This window comes from Moschus berezovskii, chromosome 28 (assembly GCF_049115385.1).
Source record: "Moschus berezovskii isolate FMDL1 chromosome 28, NW_MosBer_1.0, whole genome shotgun sequence".
In the NCBI taxonomy this organism is placed as follows: Eukaryota; Metazoa; Chordata; class Mammalia; order Artiodactyla; family Moschidae; genus Moschus; species Moschus berezovskii.
The window spans coordinates 1,343,137-1,369,246 of NC_142487.1; the positions used below are offsets into that span (position 1 = coordinate 1,343,137).

The following is a 26,110-nucleotide window of genomic DNA, read 5'->3' on the forward strand; positions in this document are numbered from 1 at the left end:
GGAGAAGGGGACGACAGAGAATGAGATGGCTGGATGGCATCATCGACTCGATGGACATGAGTTTGAGTGAACTCCGGGAGTTGGTGATGGACAGGAAAGCCTGGCGTGCTGTGATTCATGGGGTCCCAAAGAGTCGGACATGACTGAGCGACTGAACACCTCAGATAAAAAACAGGCATAAGAGACTACAACAAGCAACTATATGTCAATAAAATGGACAACCTGGAAGGAATGGACAATTCTTAGAAAGGTACAATCTTCCAGGGCTATGCCAGGAAGAAACAGAAAATATGAACAGACCAATCACAAGTACTGAAATGGAAACTGTGATTTAAAAACACCCAAAAAAACAGAAGTCCAGGACCAGATAGCTTCACAAGCAATTCTATCAAACATTTAGAGAAAGTTAACACCTATCCTTCTGAAATCATTCCAAAAAATTGGAGAAGGAATACTACCAAACTCATTCTATGAGGCCACCTAATGTCAATACCAAAGATACCACAAAAAAGAAAATTACAGACTAGTATCATGATGAACATAGATGAAAATACCCTCAAAAAAAAAAAAAATACTAGCAATCTGAATCCAACAATACATTAAAAGGATCAAATACTATGACCAAGTAGGATTTATCCCAGGGAGACAAGGAGTTTTCAATACTGGCAAATCAATCATGGTTTGAAAATATACATGTACATAGATACATGTTCACTGAAACACTGTTTGCAATAAGCAAGACATAAAAGCAACCTAAATGTCCATCGACAGATAAATGGATAAAGAATATGTGGTACATATATATAATGGAATATTACTCAGTCATAAAAAAGAATAAAATAACACCATTTGCAGCAACATGGACAACCTGGAAATTATCATACTAAGTGAAGTCACACAGAGGAAGACAAATATCATATGATACAGCTTATATGCAGAATCTTAGAAAATGGTACAATGAACTTATTTACAAAACAGCAAAGACTAACTAAAGAGAATGAACTTATGGTTATCAGGGAGGAAGCGTAGCGGGAGGGATAGATTAGGAGTTTGTGATTAACATGAACACATTAGTATATTTACACACGTCTATATTTAAAATATCAGTAGATAATCAACAAGGACCTACTGTATAGCACAGGGAACTCTGCTCAGTGTTCTGTAATAATCTATAAGGGGAAAGAATCTGAAAAAGAACAGGTACATGTGTGTGTATAACTGAATCACTTTGCTGGACACCTGACACTAACACAGCACTGCTAATCAACTACCCTCCAATAAAGGATAAAAGTTTTAAGGGCTTTTAAATGGCAAAAGACATGAATAGAGACTGCTCCAAAGAAGATATACAAATGGTCAATAATCACATGAAAAGATGCTCAACATCACTAATCATTAGGAAAATAAAAATCAAAACCACAATAACACTAAAAGAAAAAAAAGAAAATAGTAAGTGTTGGTAAGGATGTGGAGAAATGAGAACCCTTGTGCGCTCTTGATGAGAATACAAAATGGTACCACGATTACAGAACACAGTATGGCAACTCCTCAAAAAATTACAAGTAGAATTATCATGCATGTGGGCTGCGCTTAGTCACTACTCAGTTGCGTCCAACTCTTTGCAACCCCATTGACCATAACCCACCAGGCTCCTCTGTCCATGGGGATTCTCCAGGCAAGAATACTGGAGGGGGTTGCCATGCCCTCCTCTGGGGGATCTTCCCAACCAGGGATCGAACCCAGGCCTCCCATTGCAGGCGGATTCCTTACTGTCTGAGCCACCAGGGAAGCATAATCCCATAATCCCACTCTGGGTACATTCCTCCCACAGCTGAAGACAGATCTCAAAGACACATGTGTATACTTGTGTTCATAGCAGCATTATTCGCAATAGCAAAAACATGGAAGCAACCCAAACATCCTTTGATGGAGAGGTACATGAACAAACAAAATGTGATACACATGCACTATGGATATCATCCTGCCTTAAAAGGGAAGGAAATTCTAACATTATATCATGGATGAAATTTAAGACATGCTAAGTGAATAAGCCAGTCACAAGTAGACAAACGCTATATGTATTTATACATATTAGTACTGTACATAGAGTACATACATAGTACTATACGTATTTTACAGTATAGTAATGAAATATAGGATTCCATTTATACGAGGTCCTCAGTCATCAAATCCACAAAGACAGGGTAGAAGGGTGCTGCCACGGCTGAGAGGAGGAAGAAATGAAGAGTTTTTGTTTATCAGAAACAGAATTTCAGTTTGGAAACATAAAGTTCTGGAGATGGATGGTGGTGACAGCTGCATAACGACGTAATTGGACTTAATGCCACTCAAGTGTACTCTAAAAATGGTTACAATCGCAATTATATCCCTCTGTATAATTTCACAATTTAGAGAAGTTTAAACATTCTTACTATCCACTACAAATGTATAGGAAAATTAAAAATAGTAAAATTTATTTACTTAGTAGCCTATAATTGAAACCATTAGAAACACTGAGCATTAAAGGGTTTTACTTCTCAGAAACTAATGTATCAGGAGTGTTTGAAAAGCACATGCTTTCTCTTTGTCATAGAACTCAAGATGCAGAGTGAGCATTTTTGCTGCTATGCCTTGGTCAATCGTCATACTTCTCACCAAGTTTAGGTCGGCTTCCAACATTGTAGCCTTTGTGCTTTCAAGGTTGTGAAAGTCCTTCTGATTCCTTTAGTGAGGGAATTCCTTTTTCTCTGCTGCACTTTTATCTTTGTTTGGTTAAATCTCTCTTTCAAAGAGCCATTTTTGTAAAATGTCACATGGGTTTATCGGTATGAGACAAGGAGGCAACAATATACTCCGATGTCTGTGGGAACGAAGAGGTGTGCAGTGATCAATGACAAGCAGACTGCAAGAAGTGATGTGATTGGCCACTGATCATGATATATATTTGTTACACCTATGGGGGTTTGTGGGCTGAAGAAGCAGCAGCTTGTGTATGGTTATTCAGTTTATACACTGGTGGAACTGAAATGTGAACCATGTTACTGGGGGACTGGTTATTTAACTAATAACCTCCAGGAACTGAAATGCATGCAGATTAGAACCAAGCAAAGCAAGTGCTATCTGTGTATAATTATAAATTGAGGTAAGAAGCCCAGAGGAAAGAAACACGATTCTTTGAGAATCTTCAAGAATTTGAAAGTAGTCAGAGTAAGGGAAGAGCACAGACATGCAACATAAGGCTACAGAATGACAGGACTGACAAAGCGCTGATGTTTTAAATCAAGGTTAATCTAGATTCTTAAGCTTGTTGAAACCAAAATCACTGTCAACTTAAAGCTACTTTTCCATTTTTATATAAACCATCATATGAAGGGGCTTCCCTGGAGGTTCAGACGGTAAAGAATCCACCTGCCATGCAGGAGACCCAGGTTTGATTCCTGGGTCAGGAAGATCCCCTGTAGGAGGGAATGGCAACCCACTCCAGTATTCTTGCCTGGAGAATCCCATGAACAGAGAAGCCTGGTGGGCTATAGTCCATGGGATCACCAAGAGTCTGACATGACTGAGCAACTAATACTTTCACTTCATCATATGAAAATAGGAGCTATGAACCTATTCTGCAGCATGAGTTTCCTTGGCTTTGTACAGCCCCAGCCTAGAAGGAACACAATGAAATTATTTTGAAATATAAGAAACCAGATAAAGCAGTAAATGGTCTAGGGGCAAACCAAACAGAACCAAGGCACACTGCAACGAAGCTATCAGAAACTTTGGTCCTGATCCTGAGAGCAGGAGGAGGTTACTTTTAGTTTCCTGGGACTACTGCAATAAGTTATCACAAATTTGGTGGCTTAAAACAGTAGGGATTTTTTTTTTTCTCTCTCTCTCAGTTCTGGAGGCCAGAAGTCCAGAGTTTCCCTGGGCTGAGATCAGCACATGGGCAGGTCTGGGCTGCTCCCTCTACAGGCTCTCCAGAGAACCCATGCCTGGACCGCTCCAGCTTCCAGGGACTGCCCACATTCCTGGGCTGCGGCTTCAATCACTGCCATCTTCAAGGCTGATGTCTTCAAATCTCTCTGCTCTGTTTTCATAACAGTCTTACCTGCTGCATGTATAAAACCTTACTTTGCCTCCCTCTTACAAGAATATGTGTGATTGTATGTATTCACTCCAGGAGGATTGGCTATCCACCCAGATAATCCAGGATCATCTTCCCATCTCAAAATCTTTAACTTAATCATGTCTGTAAAGATCCTTTTTTTGGCCATCTAAGGTAACACCAGGAGCTTCCCAGGTGGCTTAGCGGTAAAGAATCCACCTGCTGGCACGGGATACACAAGTTCAATCCCTGGGTTGGGAAGATCCCTGGAAAAAGGCATGGCAACCCACTCCAGTATTCTTGCCTGGGAAATCCCATGGACAGAGGAGCCTGGCGGGCTACAGTCCATGGGTTCACAAAGAGTTGGACATGACTTAGCGACGGAACAACAATGGCAGCAAGGTAACACGCTGTGGTTTGAAGGATAAGATACAGGTATCTTTTGGAGGACCACTTTTCAGCCTACCACTGAGGTCATGAAAGTGTTCTCAGCAGAGGCAATAAGACGTGAAAGATCATTGGGGGGTGGGGAGGAGGGATAGAGAGGGTAAGAGGAAGCCATCTGGGCTCTGCAACTGCCCAAGGAGACGTGGTCTGGATAATGTGGCGGTGGACGGAAGTGAATGGACTCAAGAGGTACTTAGGGAGGAAAACTGGCAAATGCTGATGAGAGAGGTGCCAAGAGGACATTTGAGACTTCTGGAGTCTGTAGCCTTGTTTCAAGAGGGGCGACCCACTGAGCTTGGGGACATCAGAAGAGCAGATGTGCAGGAGACCCTGAGACTGCAAGACTGCTGGGTGATGCCAAGCTGCACAGCAACAGAGTTCTTTCCGGAGGAAGCAGGGAAAACAGCATACGCTCTGGGGTTGGGGCCAGATGTCCCACTCAGTCTTTTAAACTTGGGTTAAGACTTCACTGTGTCAGGAGCCAAGTGACAGTGATAATACTTATCTGCTGCAGAGAGCCCTGGGATTCAGGACAAAATGCGTCTGTCAAGGCGTGTATTAACGGTAAGCATTGATTACCACTCACTGCCTCTTCGCCTGAGCAGTAATGCAAGCAAAGACCGAGTCTGCTGTCTGATTACCAGACTGTGATACCACTTACTTTATTCCGATTCCCCTCTAGCTTTGCTAATTCATATTCATTTATTGCTAAAGCCTGATGCTCATTTAGAGTTACTGATCTACTCTGAAAATAACTCTCCAGGCTAAATAAAGTCAATTTTTTCCTACAGTTTTTCTAATTGTGTCATTAATGTGTATCAAATATCTCCCTAACTCATCAGCATTTAGTTCCTTCTCTATCTTAAATCATACAAATAGACAATCAAATCAATTATCTCCATTAACAGCAGACGGCACCAGTATTGATAAGTAACTTAAACAGAGGTCATCGAAACCACACACTATCAACTAGCTAAAAAGTCTTTCTAACAACCCTTCAAAGCTTATTTTTTAAGTAAACAAAATTGATAATGTTTTCATTAATTTTCTCATCTTTAAATTAACATAGGGTCTCCTTTATTATCTGTGGCAGTAATCCACAAACTGTGTGAACACTCTGAATGAGAATTAAGTACTCTCAGCTATCAATACAAGCAATTCAAACATTAAATTATCTTAATCACCTAGAAATTTTAGATATCTCTATTTTTCAGTTGAAAAGGCATTTCAAAGTGAAACTATAGAGATGTCCTCTTCATAATAACCTTTTAATAAACTAGTGCTCAGTAAACAACTCTGAACTTAATAAGAAAGTTTTTTTTTCTCTCACCAAAACACTTATTTTCCTTTAGCTTTCAGTAGACCATAAGGCAGAAAGAGCTTCCCTGGTGGCTCAGGTGGTAAAGAATCTGCCTGCAATGTAGGGAACCTGAGTTCAATCCCTAGGTCAGGAAGATCCCCAGGAGAAGGGAATGATTACCCACTCCAGTATTCTTGCCTGGAGAATCCCATGGAGAGAGGAGCCTGGTGGGCTACAGTCCACGGGGTCACAAACAGCTGGACACAACTAAGCGACTAACACTTTCACTTTCTTTTCATAGGGCAGGAAAATTCCATTTGGGTTTGGTTCATTATTTATAAGCTTCTTTAACTATAAACTTAGACTTGAACAGAATAGATCCTTGATGAGGTTTATTTCCAGGTAAAACTCTGTCTTCTAAAAGCTCATAGTTTCAACTTAACCTCAACTATCCCCTCTCTTGCTGCAGTTCATGGGGTTGCAAAGAGCCAGACACGACTGGGCGACTGAACAAAAACTGTCTCTCATAAGCCCAGCTCTGATCCAAGAATACCACACAAGGGACACAAAAAAACCATTCGGTCATTTCTTGCCATTTTTACACTGATAATCTCCAGAACAAGAATCCAGAGGAATTTCACCACAGGTTCCAACCCTTGGCTAAACTATTTTAGACAGCTGTTTCCTCTCACCCATGGCCCTTCCCTCCTCCTTTCCCTGTGGTATTTCAAGAGGAGTAATTTCCAGCTCAATCTGTAATTTTAATAATTCAAGGGAATGAGTGTCTCATCAACCATCAATACAGAAGAAACAAAAAACTTGTGAAAGCCCATGGTTGAGAGCTGAAGCAAACAGCATTCCTGCTATAAACTCATAATCGTTCTTTTCTGGGCAATTGAGTTGCTGCAAATCTTGCTGTTGACCAGGAGATGGCCAATTCCTCCAACAACTGCAGGCTTACAATAGCCAGGCCCATTTCACCTTGGATGGTTCAAGTGTCATTAGACCAGTATGCAACTGATGGGTCCAATGTGTTTTTTTATTTTAGACCCCAATAAAGTTAAGGGGATTGTGGCATCTAGTCCCATCACTTCATGGCAAATACATGGGGAAAAAATGAAGACAGTGACAGATTTATTTTCTCGGACTCCAAAATCACTGCCAACAGTGACTACAGCCATGAAACTGAAAGACTCCTGTTCCTTGGAAAAAAATCTATGACAAACCCAGACAGCATATTAAAAAGCAGAGACATCATTTTGCCAACAAATGTTTGTATAGGTAAAGCTATGGTTTTTCCATTAGTCATGTCTGGATGTGAGAGTTGGACCATAAAGAAGGCTGAGCACCAAAGAATTGATGCTTTTAAACTGGAGTGCTGGAGAAGACTTGAGAGTACCCTGGACAGCAAGGAGATCCTAACAAGTCAATCCGAAAGGAAATCAACCCTGAATATTCATTGGAAGGACTGATGCTGAAGCTCCAATACTTTGATGTAAAGAGTTGACTCATTGGAAGAGACCCTGATGCTGGGAAAGACTGAAGGTAGGAGGAGAAGGGGACAACGGAGGATGAGATGGTTGAATGGGATCACCGACTCAATGGACATGTTCGTGCTAAGTCACTTCAGTCACATCCGACTCTGCATGACCCTATGACTGCCAGACTCCTCTGTCCATGGGATTCTCCAGGCAAGAATACTGGAGTGGGTTGCCATGCCCTACTCCAGGGCAGCTTCCTGAACTAGGAATCGAACCAGAGTCTTCTGCATTGCAAGCAGATTCTTTACTGTCTGAGCCACCAGGGAAGCCCTAGAATACTGGAGTGGTTTGCCATGCCCTCCTCCAGGGGATCTCCTCAACCCAGGGATCGAACCCGCATCTCTTATGTCTCCCACACTGGCAGGTGAGCTCTTTACCACTAGTGCCGCCTGGGAAGCCCTCAATCGACATGACTTGCAGCAAATTCCAGGAGATGGTGAAGGACAGAGAAGCCCCTGCTTTCTGCAGCTTATGGGGTCACAAAGAGTCAGACACGACTGAGTGACCGAATAGCAACAAAAGTTAAGGGTGAGCATGATTGACAAGACACAACGATATTCCATCCTTTTTTGCTCCAGAGATGGGCTGACGATACAAAACTAGAGATTTTGCAATTCACTATCCAAACAAGGGTGGGAAGGGCATAAAAGCATTTGAGGCCTTAACAGTGACTGATTATCCCAGAAGCAGTCCCCAAGAAGCCACGCAGCGTGGATTTCCATTTAAACCAATTGCTTCCCAAGACCCGAATTTCTGTCATTTAGTAATTTCAACTTGGATTCGGATATAAAAACTCATGCTTCCTCCTTTCTGTCCAGTTAGAATAGTACTAACACTTTTTACTTATGATAAGGATGAAGTGATACAAACATCTGAAAATCTATTTATCCAGTGAGTGATTTACATCATGGAAGTAAAACTTGAGGGAGGGATGCTATAGTAATGAGGGTGAACTGTGAAGCAAAAGGCGCCTATCTAGATGATCAGAGGCCAAAGTGAGAACAGCAAATAATGCTTACTAAGCATGGGAACCCAGAAAGAGACGCATCACTCTCAGATTCACTTTGCCCTAGAAAAGCCCCACCCAGGAGTACAATGATGCAATCAAGCAGGTAAAGAACAGGTTGCACCCACATGTACCGTGGGATACAGGTGATGGCATGGCTGAGGGTGGGACCACGGAAAGTTCTGGGAGTCTGCTTATGGAGGTGCCCTACCTGAAATTAAACTGTGGGTATGTGTGTGCATGGTGGGGGGGGGGGAGGGTTCTACTAGCTGCTTTCAGAAAATCAACCTGACACTTCCTGCCATATTTCCTTCCATTCTAGAGGAATCACTTTTGTGGTCCCCTTGACTCTCTAACTTTGGGACAACTGCATCCTGATTTCTGAGGTTTTGACTGCTTTTGTGTGGGAGTAACCTACTGAGCAAAAAGCTTGCTCACCTCTTCAATCTTGCCTTTTGATTAGATTTTTAATACAATCATACTTCTTAGGAAGGACATGGACGAGTTTACACCCTGAGATTCACAGTTAGGAAGACCTGAGTGGGACACTCGGGAGAGGAGGCCTTTGAAATGAAATCATCTGAGGCTGGAAAGACACGGGTCCTGCAGGCTGGCTCTGCAATGAGAAAGAAGATGGGAAGGGGACCCAAGGGTTCACCCTCCACCTGGAGGGGGACAAAAGAACCTGTGCTGACATCCCTTCCTGGAGGTGTCTGGGCCCTAGAAGCAGCCGTGTGTGACCTGGAAAAGCTGGTGTTTAGAAGCAGCAACCAGTGGGGCCACCCCTGGAGGATCCCTACCCTGCACTCTGCCTCGCACCAGGTCACAGACTCACTGGGGGCACTACCCCCACCCACACAAGCCCCCTGCGGTGGCCCTGCCAGCCAGGGCTTGCGTCCCCTTACTGCTGATCCCAGCAGCCCTGGGATCCCAGCTGGAGATGAACCTTGTCTTGAGTGCCACACCCCCAAGCCCAGTACCTCTTAATAGAGGTGATTGGGAAATCTGTGGGGGCCGTTTTGGGGCAACACAACAAGTGTAGCAGAATGTGCCCGGGACCCCGGCCATCCTCAACGTGCCAGACTCCTGAGTATCACCCCATGTCCTGCACGACCTCTGAACGTGTGGAAATTCACAAGCATGGCACCGTTTTCCATTGCTTAGTTCTAGAATCCACTTCCCTGAACACAGAAGCACAAGACCATTCCCTCCTTGTCTAAATATACCCTTTGTCAAGACGTGTTCACAATTTTAGAAAATTATGCCAGCAACACCGCTTGTGGCATTTGAGCTGACAACACACCACAGCTACGCCAGCCCGCGTTTGCAAAAGTCACATGCCAGAATTTCACAGGAATATTGAAAATTCCTTTAAATACAATTAAAATCAAATTATTAAAGACCCATGAAAAATCAGATTTTCATTCATGTATTTCATTAATTCATTAAGGATTTTCACGAATAAGCTTCATTTTTGCCATCCACTATTAAGGATCTGTAGCATGTTGAAATCTGTATCATTAGAATCACACACAGAAATTATTTACTTGGGGTTTCTTATTTTTCTGTCTTACTCTGACACTGCCCTCAGGGGGTGTGTCATACATCTCCTGCCCCAGCTTCCCTATAAACTTTTTTCCAATTCATCCTCTGAGAAATCTATTACAGGCTTTGGTCTCCAGAGGACTTGGTTTGGCAAGGGATTTAAAGATGGGAGTTCGTTTTGTGAGACCCTCTGTCAGCACACATCCCATGTCCTAATACAGGGAATTAATTATGCTGACACAACCCTGACATAGGCTCGTTACAAAAATGCCATGCTTCCTTATTTTCTCCATGTCAACAGCCCGTGGCTTGCTGTGGCATATTATCTTACTTCAATTAAGGCTTTCCCTGCTTTCTCTTAACGTACACAGAACAGTGTGATCTGTTACTTCTTTTGTGTCAAGTGAACCTACACTCTCATTTTTCTGCTATGGAACGGCTTCTGATTGTCTCTCAACTCCAGATTGATTCATTACACACAGGTGCAAGCACCTAATGACTATCTTCTGATGGTGTGCTGAGCATTTATGTTTTGAATACATGTAATTTTGTATTATGAATTATTTTTATTCTCCCTTATGCTACTATTTGGGCATTCTGCTGACGTTTAGACAGTGTACGTGTCATGGGTCATTTTTTTCTTAGGTCATTTTATCTATCAATTTCATTTTAGGATCGTGGAAGGAGAATTACAAAACATCTGTTCAAAAACAGGGTGTTAGATTTGAAAGAGTTGCAAGCCACCTGTCTGGAAAGCTTCTCCTCCCAGCCTCAAAGTTTTTCCAGAGACCAGTTTGTCCTGAAATTCAGGACAGGGATTGTGGAGTCAGGAAGCTAGATTGTCACCTTCTCATGCCAAAGAAGCAATTGACACCAACACGTCATGCCGCCCCCACCCGGGGCAGCCTAGAGTATCAGGGGTGGCTGATGGGAGACGTGAAAGGTGGGTCTGCCTGCCAGAGACAACAAGGAGCAGGAGATAGCTCAGCTCAGAAGCCACCTGCCCGGGTTGGATGCAGTTGAGACTCGTGGCCACTTTAGAAGCAGAAGACTTCACCAGAGCCTCCACTTTTCCTTTGATGGTACCTGTCAAGACCAGGACATGCTGGCTGGCAGCCCTGCTCTGCACTGCCCCTCACCAAGCACTGGGCAGCCTGGATGCCCCAAAGGGAAGAGGCTGAAGGGCCAGACAGGAGCCCTGCTACCTATGTATGAAACGCAGAACATCAGTTCAGGGGTGCTCAGAGTCCCTCCATGGGGTCTGGATGTGCCCACTACACATCAGGATGCAGGAGGGGTTTGAGGAAGCAAGGCTCCTAACAGGCAGTGCCCCTGGGCTGCATGTGCTGGTAAGTCCACAAAACCTCGTGGACTCCAGGTGACTGCAGTGACCTCAGAAGGGTGGCCTCAGGAACACCCAACGAGACGTCCACCCATCTCAGCCCTCGCACCCAGACATGTCAACATGTGACCCTCACATCACAGAGCTGGATGAAAGGATGGAGGAGCAACCAAGGGGCCGCACCACCTCCTCCTGGGAACCTGGCTTGTGTCATGAATGACAAGTCAGAACCAGTCAGATAATGCAAAATTCTCCAGCATAGCTAAGGAGGAAGGGACCAAGGAAGGGTCAGGAGGGAGGCAGGGAAGCAGACCGGCCAGATCAGAGCACATCCATCCTAGGACAAGACCTGGGACCTCACCCCAGGGCCAGCTGGGAGCCACCGGGCATCTGAAACCTGGGTGACACACTCCCTGTGGATGGACCTCTCTGGTGGTTTACTGGGTTGCCTGTGGGTGCTGGAGTGTGCATTGCAGATTTTGGAATGGGGAGTTCACCCCAAAATGACATGAGCCACATGCAGGCCAACTTCTCATAGTGTAAGGGTTATTACAAAAGCAGGATAGTGTGGTGCAGTGGTTAAAAACACAGGCTCTGCAGCTGGACACCCTAGAGTCAAACCCAGCTCACCCACTTACTGTGACACCTTGGGCAGCTCATCCAATATCACTGTGCACCACACTCCCACCCCCTCATAAGAGAGAGGTGACAAGAGCATCCTGCACAGGACTGTGGGGAAAATAAAGTGAGGAGGAACACACGGGGCATCTGTGACCTGACACAGAGACAGTACTACCTAGTGAAGCTCAGTTCAGTCACTCAGTCGTCTCCGACTCTTTGTGACCCCATGAATCACAGCACGCCAGGCCTCCCTGTCCATCACCAACTCCCGGAGTTCACTCAAACTCACGTCCATCGAGTCGGTGATGCCATCCAGCCATCTCATTCTCTGTCGTCCCCTTCTCCTCCCGTCCCCAATCCCTCCAAGCATCAGAGTCTTTTCCAGTGAGTCAACTTTTCACATGAGGTGGCCAAAGTATTGGAGTTTCAGCTTTAGCATCAGTCCTTCCTATGAACACCCAGGATAGATCTCCTTTAGAATGGACTGGATGGATCTCCTTACAGTCCAAGGGACTCTCAAGAGTCTTCTCCAGCACCACAGTTCAAAAGCATCAATTCTTCAGTGATCAGCTTTCTTCACAGTCCAACTCTCACATCCATACATGATCACTGGAAAAACAATAGCCTTGACTAGACGGACCTTGGTTGGCAAAGTAATGTCTCTGCTTTTTAATATGCTATCTAGGTTGGTCATAACTTTCCTTCCAAGGAGTAAGCGTCTCTTAATGTCATGGCTGCAATCAGCATCTGCAGTGATTTTGGAGCCCAAAAATATAAAGTCTGATACTGTTTCCACTGTTTCCCCATCTATTTCCCATGAAGTGATGGGACCAGATGCCATGATCTTCGTTTTCTGAATGTTGAGCTTCAAGCCAACCTTTTCACTCTTCTCTTTCACTTTCATCAAGTGGCTTTTGAGTTCCTCTTCACTTTCTGCCATAAGGGTGGTGTCATCTGCATATCTGAGGTTATTGATATTTCTCCCGGCAATCTTGATTCCAGCTTGTGCTTCTTCCAGCCCCGCGTTCCTCATGATGTACTCTGAATATAGGTTAAATAAGCAGGGTGACAATATACAACCTTGACGTACTCCTTTTCCTATTTGGAACCAGTCTGTTGTTCCATGTCCAGTTCTAACTGCTGCTTCCTGACCTGCATATAGGTTTCTCAAGAGGCAGGTCAGGTGGTCTGGTAGTCCCATCTCTTTCAGAATTTTCCACAGTTTATTGTGATCCACACAGTCAAAGGCTTTGGCATAGTCAATGAAGCAGAAATAGATGTTTTTCTGGAACTCTCTTGCTTTCTCCAGTAGTTACCAATAATTTATGATTCTTATTTATTTTGATGCATCTTAGGAAAAGTCACCTAATCCAGCGATTTCCCAGACATTCCAGCTTTGAGTCAGACTGCTCAAGTGACTGTGCAGCAGGTTTACAGGTATTCAGTGAGCAACGGCTGCTTGAAGCAGGGACCTGTTTCTCACCTTTGAGCCTGGCACACAGTAGACCTTCTCAAAGGGCTTTCTCTGTCATAACAGACTGACCGTTTTCCTGTAAGACAAGAGTAACTCCCTGCTGTGTATCAAGCTGTCATGTTCTGAAATTCTTGAGCAAGAAGGAAGAGATGGAGAAAGCAACCTTAGCTAGAGGGAAAAGGATAGAGTCGGCCAACCAGCAAGCATCTCTACACACGAAGAAGAGTCCAGTACCATCTTCAAATCAGACATCAGAAGTCACTACACCATCGAGACAGCAATTAACGAACAGCCTTCTAGGATGTGCATTTGTAACTTTGCATGGTGACCAATGTTAACGAGACTCACTGTGGCGATCACTGCACAACACGTATAAACAGCCCATCACTGTGTTAACACCTGAAATGAGGGTGCTGCGTGTCAACTGTACCTCAAAGAACAGGCATGCAAAGCCTCCTGTCCAGAAACTGGGATGCGCTTCCCCAAATCCCAAGTCTTTAAGGAAGGACTAGATCCCCAGGTTCACCCCCAAAGACCTATTCAATCCCAGATTAGACCTATGTTACCAGCCGAACAGCATACCGTGAACTTGTAAGACAAAGGAAGCAATGGAAAAAGTCTGAGACAGAGAGGAGTTCCTCCCCGGGCACCCCAACCTCTTTCACGAGGCAGACTGGCACTAAGAGAGGTTTTGAAATAACAGCCACCTACTCTCTGGGCTTCCCTTATCTTCTCTCTCCTCTGAGAGTCCTTCTCAGCCAATTCCCTCTCCAAATTCCCTCTGCTGTCGCTGGGTAAGTAGGAGGGCGACCCTGGCAGAGGAGTTGTTATTGTTCAGTCGCTCAGTCATGTCCAACTCTTTGTGACCACATGAACTGCAGCACGCCAGGCTTCCCTGTCCTTCACTCTCTCCTGGAGCTTCCTCAAACTCATGTCCATTGAGCTGGTGATGCCATCCACAGAGGTGACGTGACGCCATCTCGTCCTCTGTCTTCCCCTTTTCCTCCCGCCCTCAGTCTTTCACAGCATCAGGGTCTTTTCCAATGAGCTGGCTCTCTGCATCAGGTGGCCAAAGTATTGGAGCTTCAGCATCAGTCCTTCCAATGAATATTCAGGGCTGATTTCCTTTAGGACTGACTGGTTTGATCTTCAGAGGAGACTGGGGTGTAAAAAGCGGGATTTAAAAGTCAGTGCAGGGACTTCCCTGGTGGTCCAGTGGTAAAGACTCTGCGCCCTCAGTGCAGGAAGCCCAGGTTCAATTCCGGGTCAGAGAACTTGATCCCACATGCCACAACTAAGACCCGGCACAGCCAAATAAATAAATGTTTTTGCTTTTTTTATGAGTCTGTACAAAAGGTCTAACCCCTGAAACACGATGATGTGTCTGAGGGTCCACAGTGGGTTTGGTATAACTAGAGGAAGAGAAAGCCTCATGCCACTCCTACAGTAGAGGTGGTCACTTTTTCCTAATAATTTCCTGTAAATTCTCCCATTATTCTACAGGCAACAGCATTTTTTTTAAACATCCCAATTAAGTCAAATGAATCTTTAATTAGCATCTTTTCAGACACTGCAATAGTTGGGAAGGGGAGAAAATCCCCCAGCCTTCGCATACACACACCGATGAGCTGAGGGTGGAAAAGGGCAGCAGCTGAGCCTCCTCCTTCCCGCCAGTTGCCCACATCATTTCTGCTTCCTGTTGCTTCTCCTTTCTTGCATCTCTGCAGCTATGGACTCCCTGGGGCCTCTGGCAGCAAGGTGCAGGCACCTAGCTCTGGGAGCAGCCAGATCACGTGGAGCCCACAGACGACCTGCAGGCTCCCCTTGGAGTCCAGAGCATCCAACACACTGCTGGGTACACTAGAGGCTCGGACACATATGGGTTCAGGTCTCTTACACCAGACTTTCAAGTTTTTCCAGGGAGAACATTGGTTTGTACCAGACGTCATCAAACTCTTTCTGTAAGGGTCCAGAGAGTAACTATGCTAAGCTTTGTGGGCTGTAGGCTCTGTATTCGTTTCTTCACGAAGAAGATCCTTTGCTGCTGTTCACATAATACTTTGTTGTTGTTTAATCACTCAGTCCTGTCCCACTCATTGCAACTCCATGGACTGTGGTCTGCCAGGCTCCTCTGTCCATGGGATTTCCCAGGCAAGAATACTGGAGTGGGTTACCATTTCCTCCTCCAGGGGTTCTTTCCCCACCAGGGATCAAACCCATGTCCCCTGCAGCTCCTGCACTGGTAGGCAGATTCTTTACCACTGAACCACCAAAGAAGATAATGGGTTGGCCAAAAAGTTTTTGGGAAGTGAGTCTAGCTGTATCCTAATAACTTTATTTACTGGGCTTCCCTGGGAGCTCAGTGGTAAAGAATCCACCTGCCAATGCAGGAGACACAGGTTCAGTCCCTGATCCAAAAAGATCCCACATGTATATGGAGCAACTAAGCCCGTATACCACAACTACCGAGCCTGTGCTCTAGAGCCTGGGAGCTGCAGCTACTGAGCCCACGAGCCACAGTTACTGAAACCTGCGTACCCTAGCGCCTGTGCAATGAAAGTCCTGCAGACCTGCAGCTAGAGAGTGGCCTCCACTCCCCCCAACTGGGGGAAAGCCCATGTAGCAACAAAGACGCAGCACAGCCAAAAATAAGTAAATTTTTTTTAAGCATTTAAAAAAACAAAAACAAAAAACCTTTATTTACAAAACCAGCCAACCACATTTGGCCCATGGGGTCCAGTCTGAAATCTCGAATTATACTGAGCCATCTCTCCACTGAGACTGGCTCTATAATCAACCTGCTCACAAAAAGGCCACAAGTAATGCAGTTTGATTGTATATGCCATAAACTATGTGAAAACAATTTAGGACCTAGACATTCATTTTAAACATGAGTTTTTGTTGTTTTTTGTTTTTAATACATTTTTGCCATTTTTATACTTTAAGACAGAAAAGAAAAATATCACAATTCGTAACCCCGACTATGCACTAATTCCCTATCAAGCCCTTATTTATGCCTATTTATCATCCGTGAACATCCATTCTGTTATACGCCTTTTGTTTGACCTGACAATGACCAAACAGGACGTTTTAATAATCTCTACAGCCAGAAAGTGGCAGTTGTGTTGGCAGGGGTGAACAGGGCAGGTGTCTGAGGGTCAGAAAGAATGCTGGGGATTAAAGCAAGAGATGGAGATGGTGGCCTCAAGGGTCAGAGGGACAGTAAATGCCAGGCCTGTGAAATAAGAACCGCAAAGCTCTTCGGCTCAGGAGCTCCAAATGTCTCCTGTCCTCCTTGGAGTTCAGAGCTTCACCTCTCCTTCTAGTCTGCCGATTACAAAAGTAACGTCTCAAGCCCTAAAGAGAAAGAGATGGTGACATCAGGACTCTGAGGCTCGAGCAGCCAGGTGTTAATTACAGATGTGAGGGCCACACTGTGACATGTGAGAGCCACACTGATGGGTGAGGGCCACGGAGAGCATGAGTTAACTGAACACCCTGAAAGGCAACACTGACTCACAGGAAACGTGGACCAAGCAGCAAAGCTGAGAAGAAAACAAGTGTAGAAAACCCATCCGACGTGACAACCTAATAACACTGATCAGCTGCCAGGTCTCAACCCCCTTCTCCAGATGCCACTCACATCTCTCTCCTGGAGTTCCACGTCCACCCACCTCCGCTCACGTTCTCCTCCTCCCCCACCTCCCCCAATTCCCTCTCTTTCAACTTGCTCACTTCCACCCCATCATAGCTCTCAGCCTCAGTTCCTCTGTAAGATTTTCCTTCAAGCTGGGTTACACGCTGCTTCTCTCTAGTCCTACAGGCCACAACAGCCATGGCTACATCTCCAGATTCTCCCCACCAGCCAAGTTTACCTGCAACTCAACACCTAAAAATCCGGTGCCTGCCTCATGCACATAACCACAGCCTCTTGTCACAAGTCTGAGTTCCTAAAGGTCTGAGTGTGTGTCAGACACATGAACATCAGTTAAAAGTGTGTGTGTAGGAAGGGGAGTGAGCACTGCTGAATTACAGCACTGAGCCCCCAGACCAACACAAACAATGTGATTTTAGAGGGTCAGGATCACACACTTACAAAGGTATATTCTTGGGCTTAAATCAGCACCAATCTGTCTCAGCCTCTGCGAAAATATCTCCAAGTGCATGACGGGGGCTCAGCATCAACACCTGGGCAGCGTGTTATGTTATTACTATAGTTACAACAGAAGTGACAGCTACATTTTGAAATTCCAGCTGTGTAGTCTTATGTCTCAAGAGAAAGCCTCTATTGTGCATGTGCAGGGATGCCAAGTTGCTTTAGTCACATCCAACTCTTTGCCATGGACTGTAGCCCGCCAGGCTCCTCTGGTCCATGGGATTCTCCAGGCAAGAACACTGGAGTGGGCTGCCACGCCCTCCTCCAGGGGATCTTTCCCACTCAGGGATCGAACCCATGTCTCCTGTGTCTCCGGCACTGGCAGGTGGATTCTTTACCACTGAGCCACCTGGGAAGACCATGTTCCTATCTGTATAATATCTAAATTATACAACCCCAGCTTTCCACTAATTCAGAATGACCTTCACGATAATGTTTCTACGAAGTAATCATTTCTCATTAGGTAACTACTGGTGAAACTTTATCATCCTAGTAATGTGGCAAGAGAAAGTGACCTTCTTGCCTTAATTTTCTTACAGTGTTACTGTTACACTACACACAAATGTTTCTATTGTTAAACCGTAATGATACAATTCTAGAATGTTTACTGGAAAGGGAAGGGTGGTGACAGAAGAATCCTAAGGAATGAGATACTGAAGTTGTTCTCTCTTCAGCAAATAAACTGAGTTTGAGGTGTTCCTCAAACAGTATGAAATTACTGCTGAGTTTTCCAGCAGGCCATTCAACCCTGGAAAGGGAAGAGAAGTGTCCCAAGGCATAGCAGGACCTAAGTCTTTGAAATGCATTATGTGAGGGCTTCCCTGGTGGTTCAGCAGTAATGTAATAAAGAATCCTAGTACAATGCAGGTGACGTGGGTTCGATCCCTGGGTTGGGAAGATCCTCTGGAGAAGGAAATGGCACACCACTCCAGTATTCTTGCTGAGGCAGTCCCACGGGCAAAGGAGCTCACAGGCTATAGCCCGTGGGGTAGCAAAGAGTCGGACACGACTGAGCATGCACAGTCCAAACTAACTTTAAAAACAAAGGCTACCTGCATTCAGGACATTTTGTCTTCCACTCAAACTATGTCATCAAGTAGAAAGTACAATAATAGTGGAGAAGGCATCAAGTTCAAAAGTTAGTGTTTGATGGCTTACATGGTGCCAGCTCCCGTGGATTCTAATACTAACCACCCTATGGTGTGTGCGACTCCCATTTTACAGGCAAGTAAGCAAACTGAGAAAACAAAGTCAGCAGCTACGAAAGTAGCAGAACTAGGGCAGCAGCCCTGGCTGCTGGGAAGCTGATAGGATGACACTACTACTATCCACCCCTAAAAGAGTTTAAGTTGCTGGCAAACAAGGTCATGGGGAAAATTACAAAATATAATCAATCAGAGGGGACAGTCAGAATGGTTTAATGAAAAAAGCCCTGTACTTAGAGCCACAGGGCCTATGTCCTGGCCCATGCTAAACACTGAGAAGCTGAGTGCCTCGTAACTAGAAACACTGTGAGGATGAAATACCTCACTCCTCTGTCGTCACTAGAATAGCTCAAATATAAGGAATTGTGCTTGGCACAGAAGAGATGCCACATCGTGTTCCTTTATCTGTGGTTCCCATTTCAAAACACAAGCAAACAGTCACAGCTCCTAGCTATGCAGTGGAAATCCTGCCTGGACACCTCCTCCCTTCACCCCCAACAGTTGCAGAGAAACTCCTTCCCTAGCACTCGTAACTCACCCTCTAGTAATAGTGCATAGGGGCTTCCCAGGTGGCTCGGCAGTAAAGAATCCACCTGCTAATGCAGGAAATGTAGGAGACAGAGGTTCTGTCCCTGCCCTGGGAGGAAAAGATCCCCTGGAGGCGGAAATGGCAACCCATCTCACTATCCCTGCCTGGGAAATCTCAAAGACAGAGAAGCCTGGCACGCTACAGTCCATGGGGCCGCAGTCAGACATGACTGAACACAACAGAGCACAGAGTTGTCTAAATGAGGCAAAGCGAGTTATTTCATGCTTTCAGTATCTGGGAACCATGAGAGAGGAATTTAAGTATATTAAAGCAATTGGCGGGGGGGGGGCATTAAATAGGTAACAGAACATTTCAAAGCAATAAGTATTGAAATATGCAAGTACCCACATCTTGATCAACAACCAAAGAAAACAAACTTGACTCTAAGACTTTCTCCATCCCCTCTCATACAACATAAATTAGTATATCTTTTTGGAAAAGTCAAATCACAGTAAATAAAAATTTTCATTAAATATATTCTCAGATGGCTCGGAAAAAGAAAACCCGCATGAGAGATTGTGAAACAATTAAATCTTTTAAATCTATCCTCTGGAAATCCCTGAAGAAACTCTGGCTTGAAATCAGATTTGTATGCTTTAAAAATAAAATGTTCTGAGTAGAGCTAAGAAGTTTCCATTTGCGGGTTTTTTTTTTTTTCCCCCAAAACTGATTTAAAAGTAAAATGTCTTGGTGAAAAAGTTTATAGTTGTAAGATACTCGCTTTGCCATTAAGCTTTTGGAAGCTCCCAACGGTAGAAACCACCATTGTTTTGTGTCTGAAAACTTCAGAAGCCTGCATCCCACGGGCTAGGCTTTCCTCTCATTTGCTTACAGGCCGTGGCGCTGCACAGGAGTTCCCTAATTCCTACCAAACACCGGCCCTAAAGACCTGCAGCAATTGGCCCTTAAAACACTGACAGGGAAGCTGCCAATCAACATCCTTTAGTCCCGTAGACACTAAAAGGGCAAATCACAAACTTGCTTCCTAAACCAGAAAGCAGGTTCTTCTTCTCCGCAAAGAAATTGAAGGCTCCTCCCCCACACACAAGAAAGCTACGAGGTTTCAGTTCTTTCGCTTCAATTTTTTAAAAAGACGAATAAAACAATTAACTGAGCACATGTGTGCTTCCTCTCTCTCCCACGTATGTTTAAAATCCCTCCATTTTCTTCTACATCTGAGTTAGAGAAATCCATCAAATACATACGCTTGCTTGAAAAGCATTAGCAACTCATTTTGGGGATTGAGTTTGAGAAAAAAGGCAGAGAGAGATGAATGAGCAGAGTTAGGCTGGATTTTTTTTTTTAATTCCTGCATGGCCAGGCAGTTACGCATATGTTTTCAAACAATGAAAGCCTCTGGAATCCACAACGATGCACAGTAACGCGAGGAGCACGAAGCAGGCACGCGGCAGCTGGTGTGGTCCGTGTCACAAAGGCAGCGCGGGCGGCGCGCCTCGGCGGAGTCACGGCCCTGCAAGTCCGGGGCTCGCTGCCGCCTCCAATCGCGTCCGGTCCAGATCTCAAAGCCCACGGGCTCCGGACCCGGCGGCGGGGACCCGCGAGAGAGGAGCGGACGGACACCCGGCTCTCCTCCGGCAGGACGAGACCGGGAGAAAGTCAGGGGAGACCGCGGGTCCCGCGGAGAGAAAGGACCGCGGAGCCTGGGTGGGGGCGGAAGGGAGACGGGGCCGAGGCGCAGAGGCCGGGGGATGCGAATCGGGGAAGCGAGGACCCGCCAGGGGGTAGTGATCGCCGGGAGGGGCGGGGGAGCGGGGCGCGCCGCTCACCTGTATTGTTTGAAGAGCTGGTCCGACTCCCGAAAGCCGTTGTTCAGCAGCATGTTGATGCCGGCGAGCGCCAGCTCCGCGTCCTGCAGGGGCGCCGCAGCCGCGTCTCCGTCGTCCAGCCGCCGCGGCCGCTGCTGCTCCGAGCCGGCCATGGGCGCGCGAGGCTCTGCGCGGGGCCGAGGCGAGGTGGGGTGGCAGCCGCTGCGGCCCCCGCGCGCGCCCGGAGCCCGGCTCTACCTGCGCGGGGCGCGGGCGCGGTGGGCGGGCGCGGAGGGAGGAGCCGGGGCTGGGCTGCAGCGCGCGCGGCCGGGACGTGGGCGCCCAGGCCGCCGCCTCCCACCACCGCCGCCGCCGCCGCGGGGATTACTCAGCAGCCGCCCGCCCGCCCCGCTCCGAGGCTCCCGGCTCGCGCGGCCACCGAAGCGGTGAATCCGTTTCCGGGTGTCTCTACCCGGGCGGAGCGGGGGCCGAGCCCCGGCTGCCCTCGCTTCCTGCAGCCCCCGCGCGCCACCCGGGCCCCGGCCCTCACACCGCGCCCCTCGCCCGGCAGCCCGGAGCCAGCGCGTCGAGCCTGCTCGGACGCGCTCGAGGCTCCGAGGCCCGGCCCTTGACCCCCTCCTCCAAAAGGACCGGACCCAGGAGTCGCGGGGAAGCTGGAGAAGGCGAGCGGGTTCGAAGAGCGAATTGGGAACTCCTCCCGGGCCGCGGCGAGAGCGCGCAAAGCCTTTACCCCGGGTGCCCGAAACCCCACGCAGGCGGCGCGCGCGCCACCCAACTTTATCCGCACCCTGGGACCGCCCACTAGCCGCGGAAGCCAATCCCCGAGGAGGTGGGCGGCGGGGGCGGCGCCCCGGGCACCTGCCCGAAGGCTGCCCGGAGCTCAGAGTTGAAGAACTAGAGGGGCGAGGGCCTGGGTCTGGCCAATCCTCTCCCGACCGTGGGGCACAGATAGGGTCTCAGATAGCACACACCTAAATATTTAAGTTATAAATTCAGCTGCTCAGTTGCGTTCTACACTAACCGTAACAATTACACTTTCATATCAACGCAACAGAAAAATGACTGTAAAGCTGCAATTTCCGAAGGACCGAAAAGTCAGTAAAACGCCGAAGATGACTGAATTTAGCCATTACTTAACTAAATTCTGATGATGGGCTGGTGGTGTGTGTTGGGGGTTAATATTAGGGAGTCAATCCATAAATCAGTTTTTGTGAGTTTCCATAAATTAACTTTTCCAGCTTTTATTTTAGCAAAATCAATTATGTATGGTGTTACAATCAAGATTATGATCTTAATGTATAATTAAACCACCTTTCTTAAATCATCCTGATTCTTTAAGTGTAGTTTATCAAATTCAGTTTGGAGAAACTTTGACCAAGTTTCTCCAAACTTTAACCACTGAAATTGTTTGTAAAACTTAAAACAATGTTCAGGTTTTGAGATAACCCATGAATTCTACGTATCATGTCCAGCATTATAATGGAATCAATAAGATAAATGATCACAAAAAGTTTTCCAAAATAATATAATTTCATACTGCAAGTGGCTATCCCTTATTTTATAGTCTGTGCCACCCTGTACAGTACAGTATTCCCAACATTCGTCTCAAATTTAAGAGTAATGTGAATTGTTGTCACTTCTCAGCTGCTGTGTGTAACTGTTATAACATCAGGCTAATTCTTGAGTACCTCTAGGGCCACAAATTAGAACAGTAAAAAACAGCAAGAAACTGCATGATTCCCAGCCTTGGGAAACAATACTTTGTAATGGAGGGCATCATTGCCTTCAATGTGCTCCAAAAAGGATTTGAGAAGTTGACCAATTTTTTTTTAACCCAAGCACACACGGATTTAAAATAGTGTTACTTTCGAGCATCAGCAGGTTATAGGTTCCACTGAGTCAGCACTGAGTGCCAGAACTCCAGTGACAGAGGTGCCTGTGTGTTGATAAATGTGTGTGTGTGTTTGTGTGTGTGTGTGTGTTTTGATGAGCAGGGTCCTCTAATTCAGATCTCAGGTACTATAGTGGCCACGTGGCTCACATGGGCCTCTGTCCCAGAAGGAACCCGCCTGGAACACACTGCCAGCGCTCATGAGAGCTGACAACATGCCCAGTGTTTACGAGCTGCCTGAACTTTGGATCTCTGGAAGCATCCACCCCCAAACCTCTGAAAAAATCTAGTCAACAAGGGAGCGAGGGACTTATCAACTGGTCCAGGGGTTGAGAGTCTGCCTGCCAATGCAGAGGATACAAGCTCGATCCCTGGTCAGGGAACTAAGATCCCACGTGCAGCGGGACAACTAAGCCTTCATGCCACAGCTAGGAACTGATGCAGCCAAATAAATAAATATTTAAAAACAACAATAACAAGGGAGCAAAACCAGGAGAGCAACACCAAACTCAGCAGATTGCCTGTACCTGCTCAACTGGAGAAGGCAGCTACACACAGGTCTCTACGTCCCTATTACTTCGGGAGCGGGGGGCGGGGGGGGCGGGGAGGTGAAAGTGAAGGTGCTGATGACACCGTGGGAGTTGTTAACAAGTTGTTCCGGGGACACTGCAGCTGAGGGTGGGGGGGGGGCGGTGAACAAAATCAAAGCAATGTTTGTGGGGCTAGTTCCAACTCAAGCACCAAGCACAATTGGCTATGCAGACTTTGTGAAATTGAACTGCTGAAAGACTGGACCAAGATCCAGGGCAACTTCCCAGCACCCCATAATAGGCAAGGGAGGGGGCGTTATGGATAGAGGGAAACTCTCCCATGTAATATACACCAGATGTGTGCCAAGTGGGATTTAACCAGATAGCAAAAACAATTAGATTAGCAGCAGCAGCATGAACAGACATTTTCAAATATTTGCTCTGTGACGAGGGACACAAAGAGTATTCAAAGTGGGCTCCATGATCCTGAAGGCAGACAACACATGGACCTGTAATTACACTTGTTGCAGCTGTTTGGCACTGCCACCTGCTCAGGGTTCACCTAGCAAGTGGAGAATTAAGGCTGGTTGTACTTCTTCACTGGCTAATAATGGCAGCTAATGACAGATATTTAAGGGGTTATGGTGTATATTACCTACAAAAGGAAAAAAAATTCTATATTACTAACATGTTAGGGCATGAGGCAATTGAAACTGAAATTCTCAGCACCTCCTGCAGAACCAATGCAGTCTCCAGTGCACCAGCTCCAGCCCAATAAGATTTACCCAAGTGTTTCCTTTGGAAGGAGAGAGAGGAGGTGATGGAAGAGGGGGTGGGGAGGAGAGAAAAGCTCTCAAAGGGAAGGAAGAACCCATTTCCTTTCCATAGACCTCTTGTGGGTATTGTCAGTATTTTGTGGTTCCTCGTGAGATTTCATTATGAAAATGAAACTCCAAGTTCAAACGATCAGTGAGAAGTTTTAGATATCTGTATTATCCTTTACCCAGTAGATTTTGTTTTTAATAAGATGTCTCGGTTGCAAGTAACAGAAAAACCTAGCCCACATGCCTCTTGACATCCAGTAAGAAAGCACTGCTTCAGCTCTTAACAAAAATCTTCTAATTCAGCCACATTGGCTTTGATTGGCCTGTGTTCAAGTGCTTATTCTTAACCAGTCAGTGTGAGGGGGAAAGCAGTGGGGGGGTTGGGAGGGGTGGCTTATTGTGATTGAATTAAGTCCATCAGAGTCTTCTCCCAGACCTGGAAGGTGGAACCAATTCAACCCAAACTCCTTGGTTGGAAAATTCCATATCTATTTGGAAAAGGGAGGTAGAAACTTGACGTGAGAAAGACAACCAACAAACTCCCCCAACCTTGTCTTCTTAAACATGTTTTGGATTTTGGAATCATATTTTAAATGCCTTTAGAGACTACACTACTTTAAGAAAATCTTGCTTATGCTTCAGTATATTAAAATACTTAGTGGGAAGCTGCTATATAACACAGGGAGCCCAGCCTGGCACTCTGCAATGACCCAGAGGGACAGGATGAGGGGAGGGGAGGGAGGCTCAAGATGGAGAGGATATATATATAATTATGACTGAGTTGAGTGATGGGGCAGAAACCAACACAACATTGTAAAGCAATTTCCTCCAATTACTGTATAGTCAATATCTTGTAATACCTATAGTGGAAAATAATCGAAAATAATACATGTATGTGTATAACTGAATCACCTTGCTGTGCACTGGAAACATTGTAAGTCAACAAAATATATATATATTAAGAAAAATTTTTCCTCCAATTAAAAAAGATTCTTTAGTAATGCTAACCACCTTGCCTTAATGTATCTCTATAAATCTGCACTACCAGTTGAAATAAATACAGGTCCCCAGAATGTCTGGGACTCTGAAAAGGAGGAGAGCAGAGAAATTAATATCACACCATATTTTCATATTATGCTTTCTTTGCCATCCAACTCAGTCCTTGAACACTCCTGAAGATTTAGTAGGGTAGATTTAGTTAACTGCTTTTTAATTAGAAGCCAAGTCAGGTCAAGCAAGGGTTGGTATGTCAGACTCTGTGGAAGGGGCTGTCCTTTTCTGGTCACAGGTGGGTCAGTAGCTGGCCTCTAAGGAGGGGAGCGCCCATGGGGGTCCACCAGGCTGTTTCTCCAGCAGAAAGAGAAATATGTCTGACAGGACAGTCATCCTGCCCTGGAAACAAGAGCAGTGACCACAGAGCAGGAAGCCATCCCCTTCTGATCAGAAACCTCATCTGTCTTTCCCCAAACCAAATACCCAAAGGACCGCAGTGTGTTTAAACAGGTATTTACTAGAGTTTAGATCATTGTCCTCCCCGGGGTGGCTCCAGCAGTGAGGCCTCCTGCCCAAGCCCCTGATTGGGATGCGTCTTTGAGTGGAAATCCGGGTCCTCTGCTGGTCTTCAGAGACCCTCTCTCTCCTTCTCCCCATCTTCCTGTCGCTCCCTCCTGTCTCCCTCCCTCCTCTGGTTCTTTTCGCCTCTCTTCCTCATTCCCTTCCCTTTAACCTCTCTCCTTCCCTTGCACCGATTCTT

General features: G+C 46.0%; 1 protein-coding gene across 1 annotated transcript in view; it reads right to left on the reverse strand.

Moving 5' to 3' along the window:
* TTC39C (tetratricopeptide repeat domain 39C) overlaps positions 1-21,856 on the reverse strand; it is a 105,467-nt gene extending 83,611 nt beyond the window's left edge. The window contains exon 1 of the mRNA XM_055417086.2: positions 21,113-21,856. Within this exon, the coding sequence (XP_055273061.1) occupies positions 21,113-21,264 (152 nt within the window). The 5' untranslated portion in view covers positions 21,265-21,856. The remainder of the gene's footprint in view (positions 1-21,112) is intronic.
* Between the last annotated feature and the right edge of the window lie 4,254 nt (positions 21,857-26,110).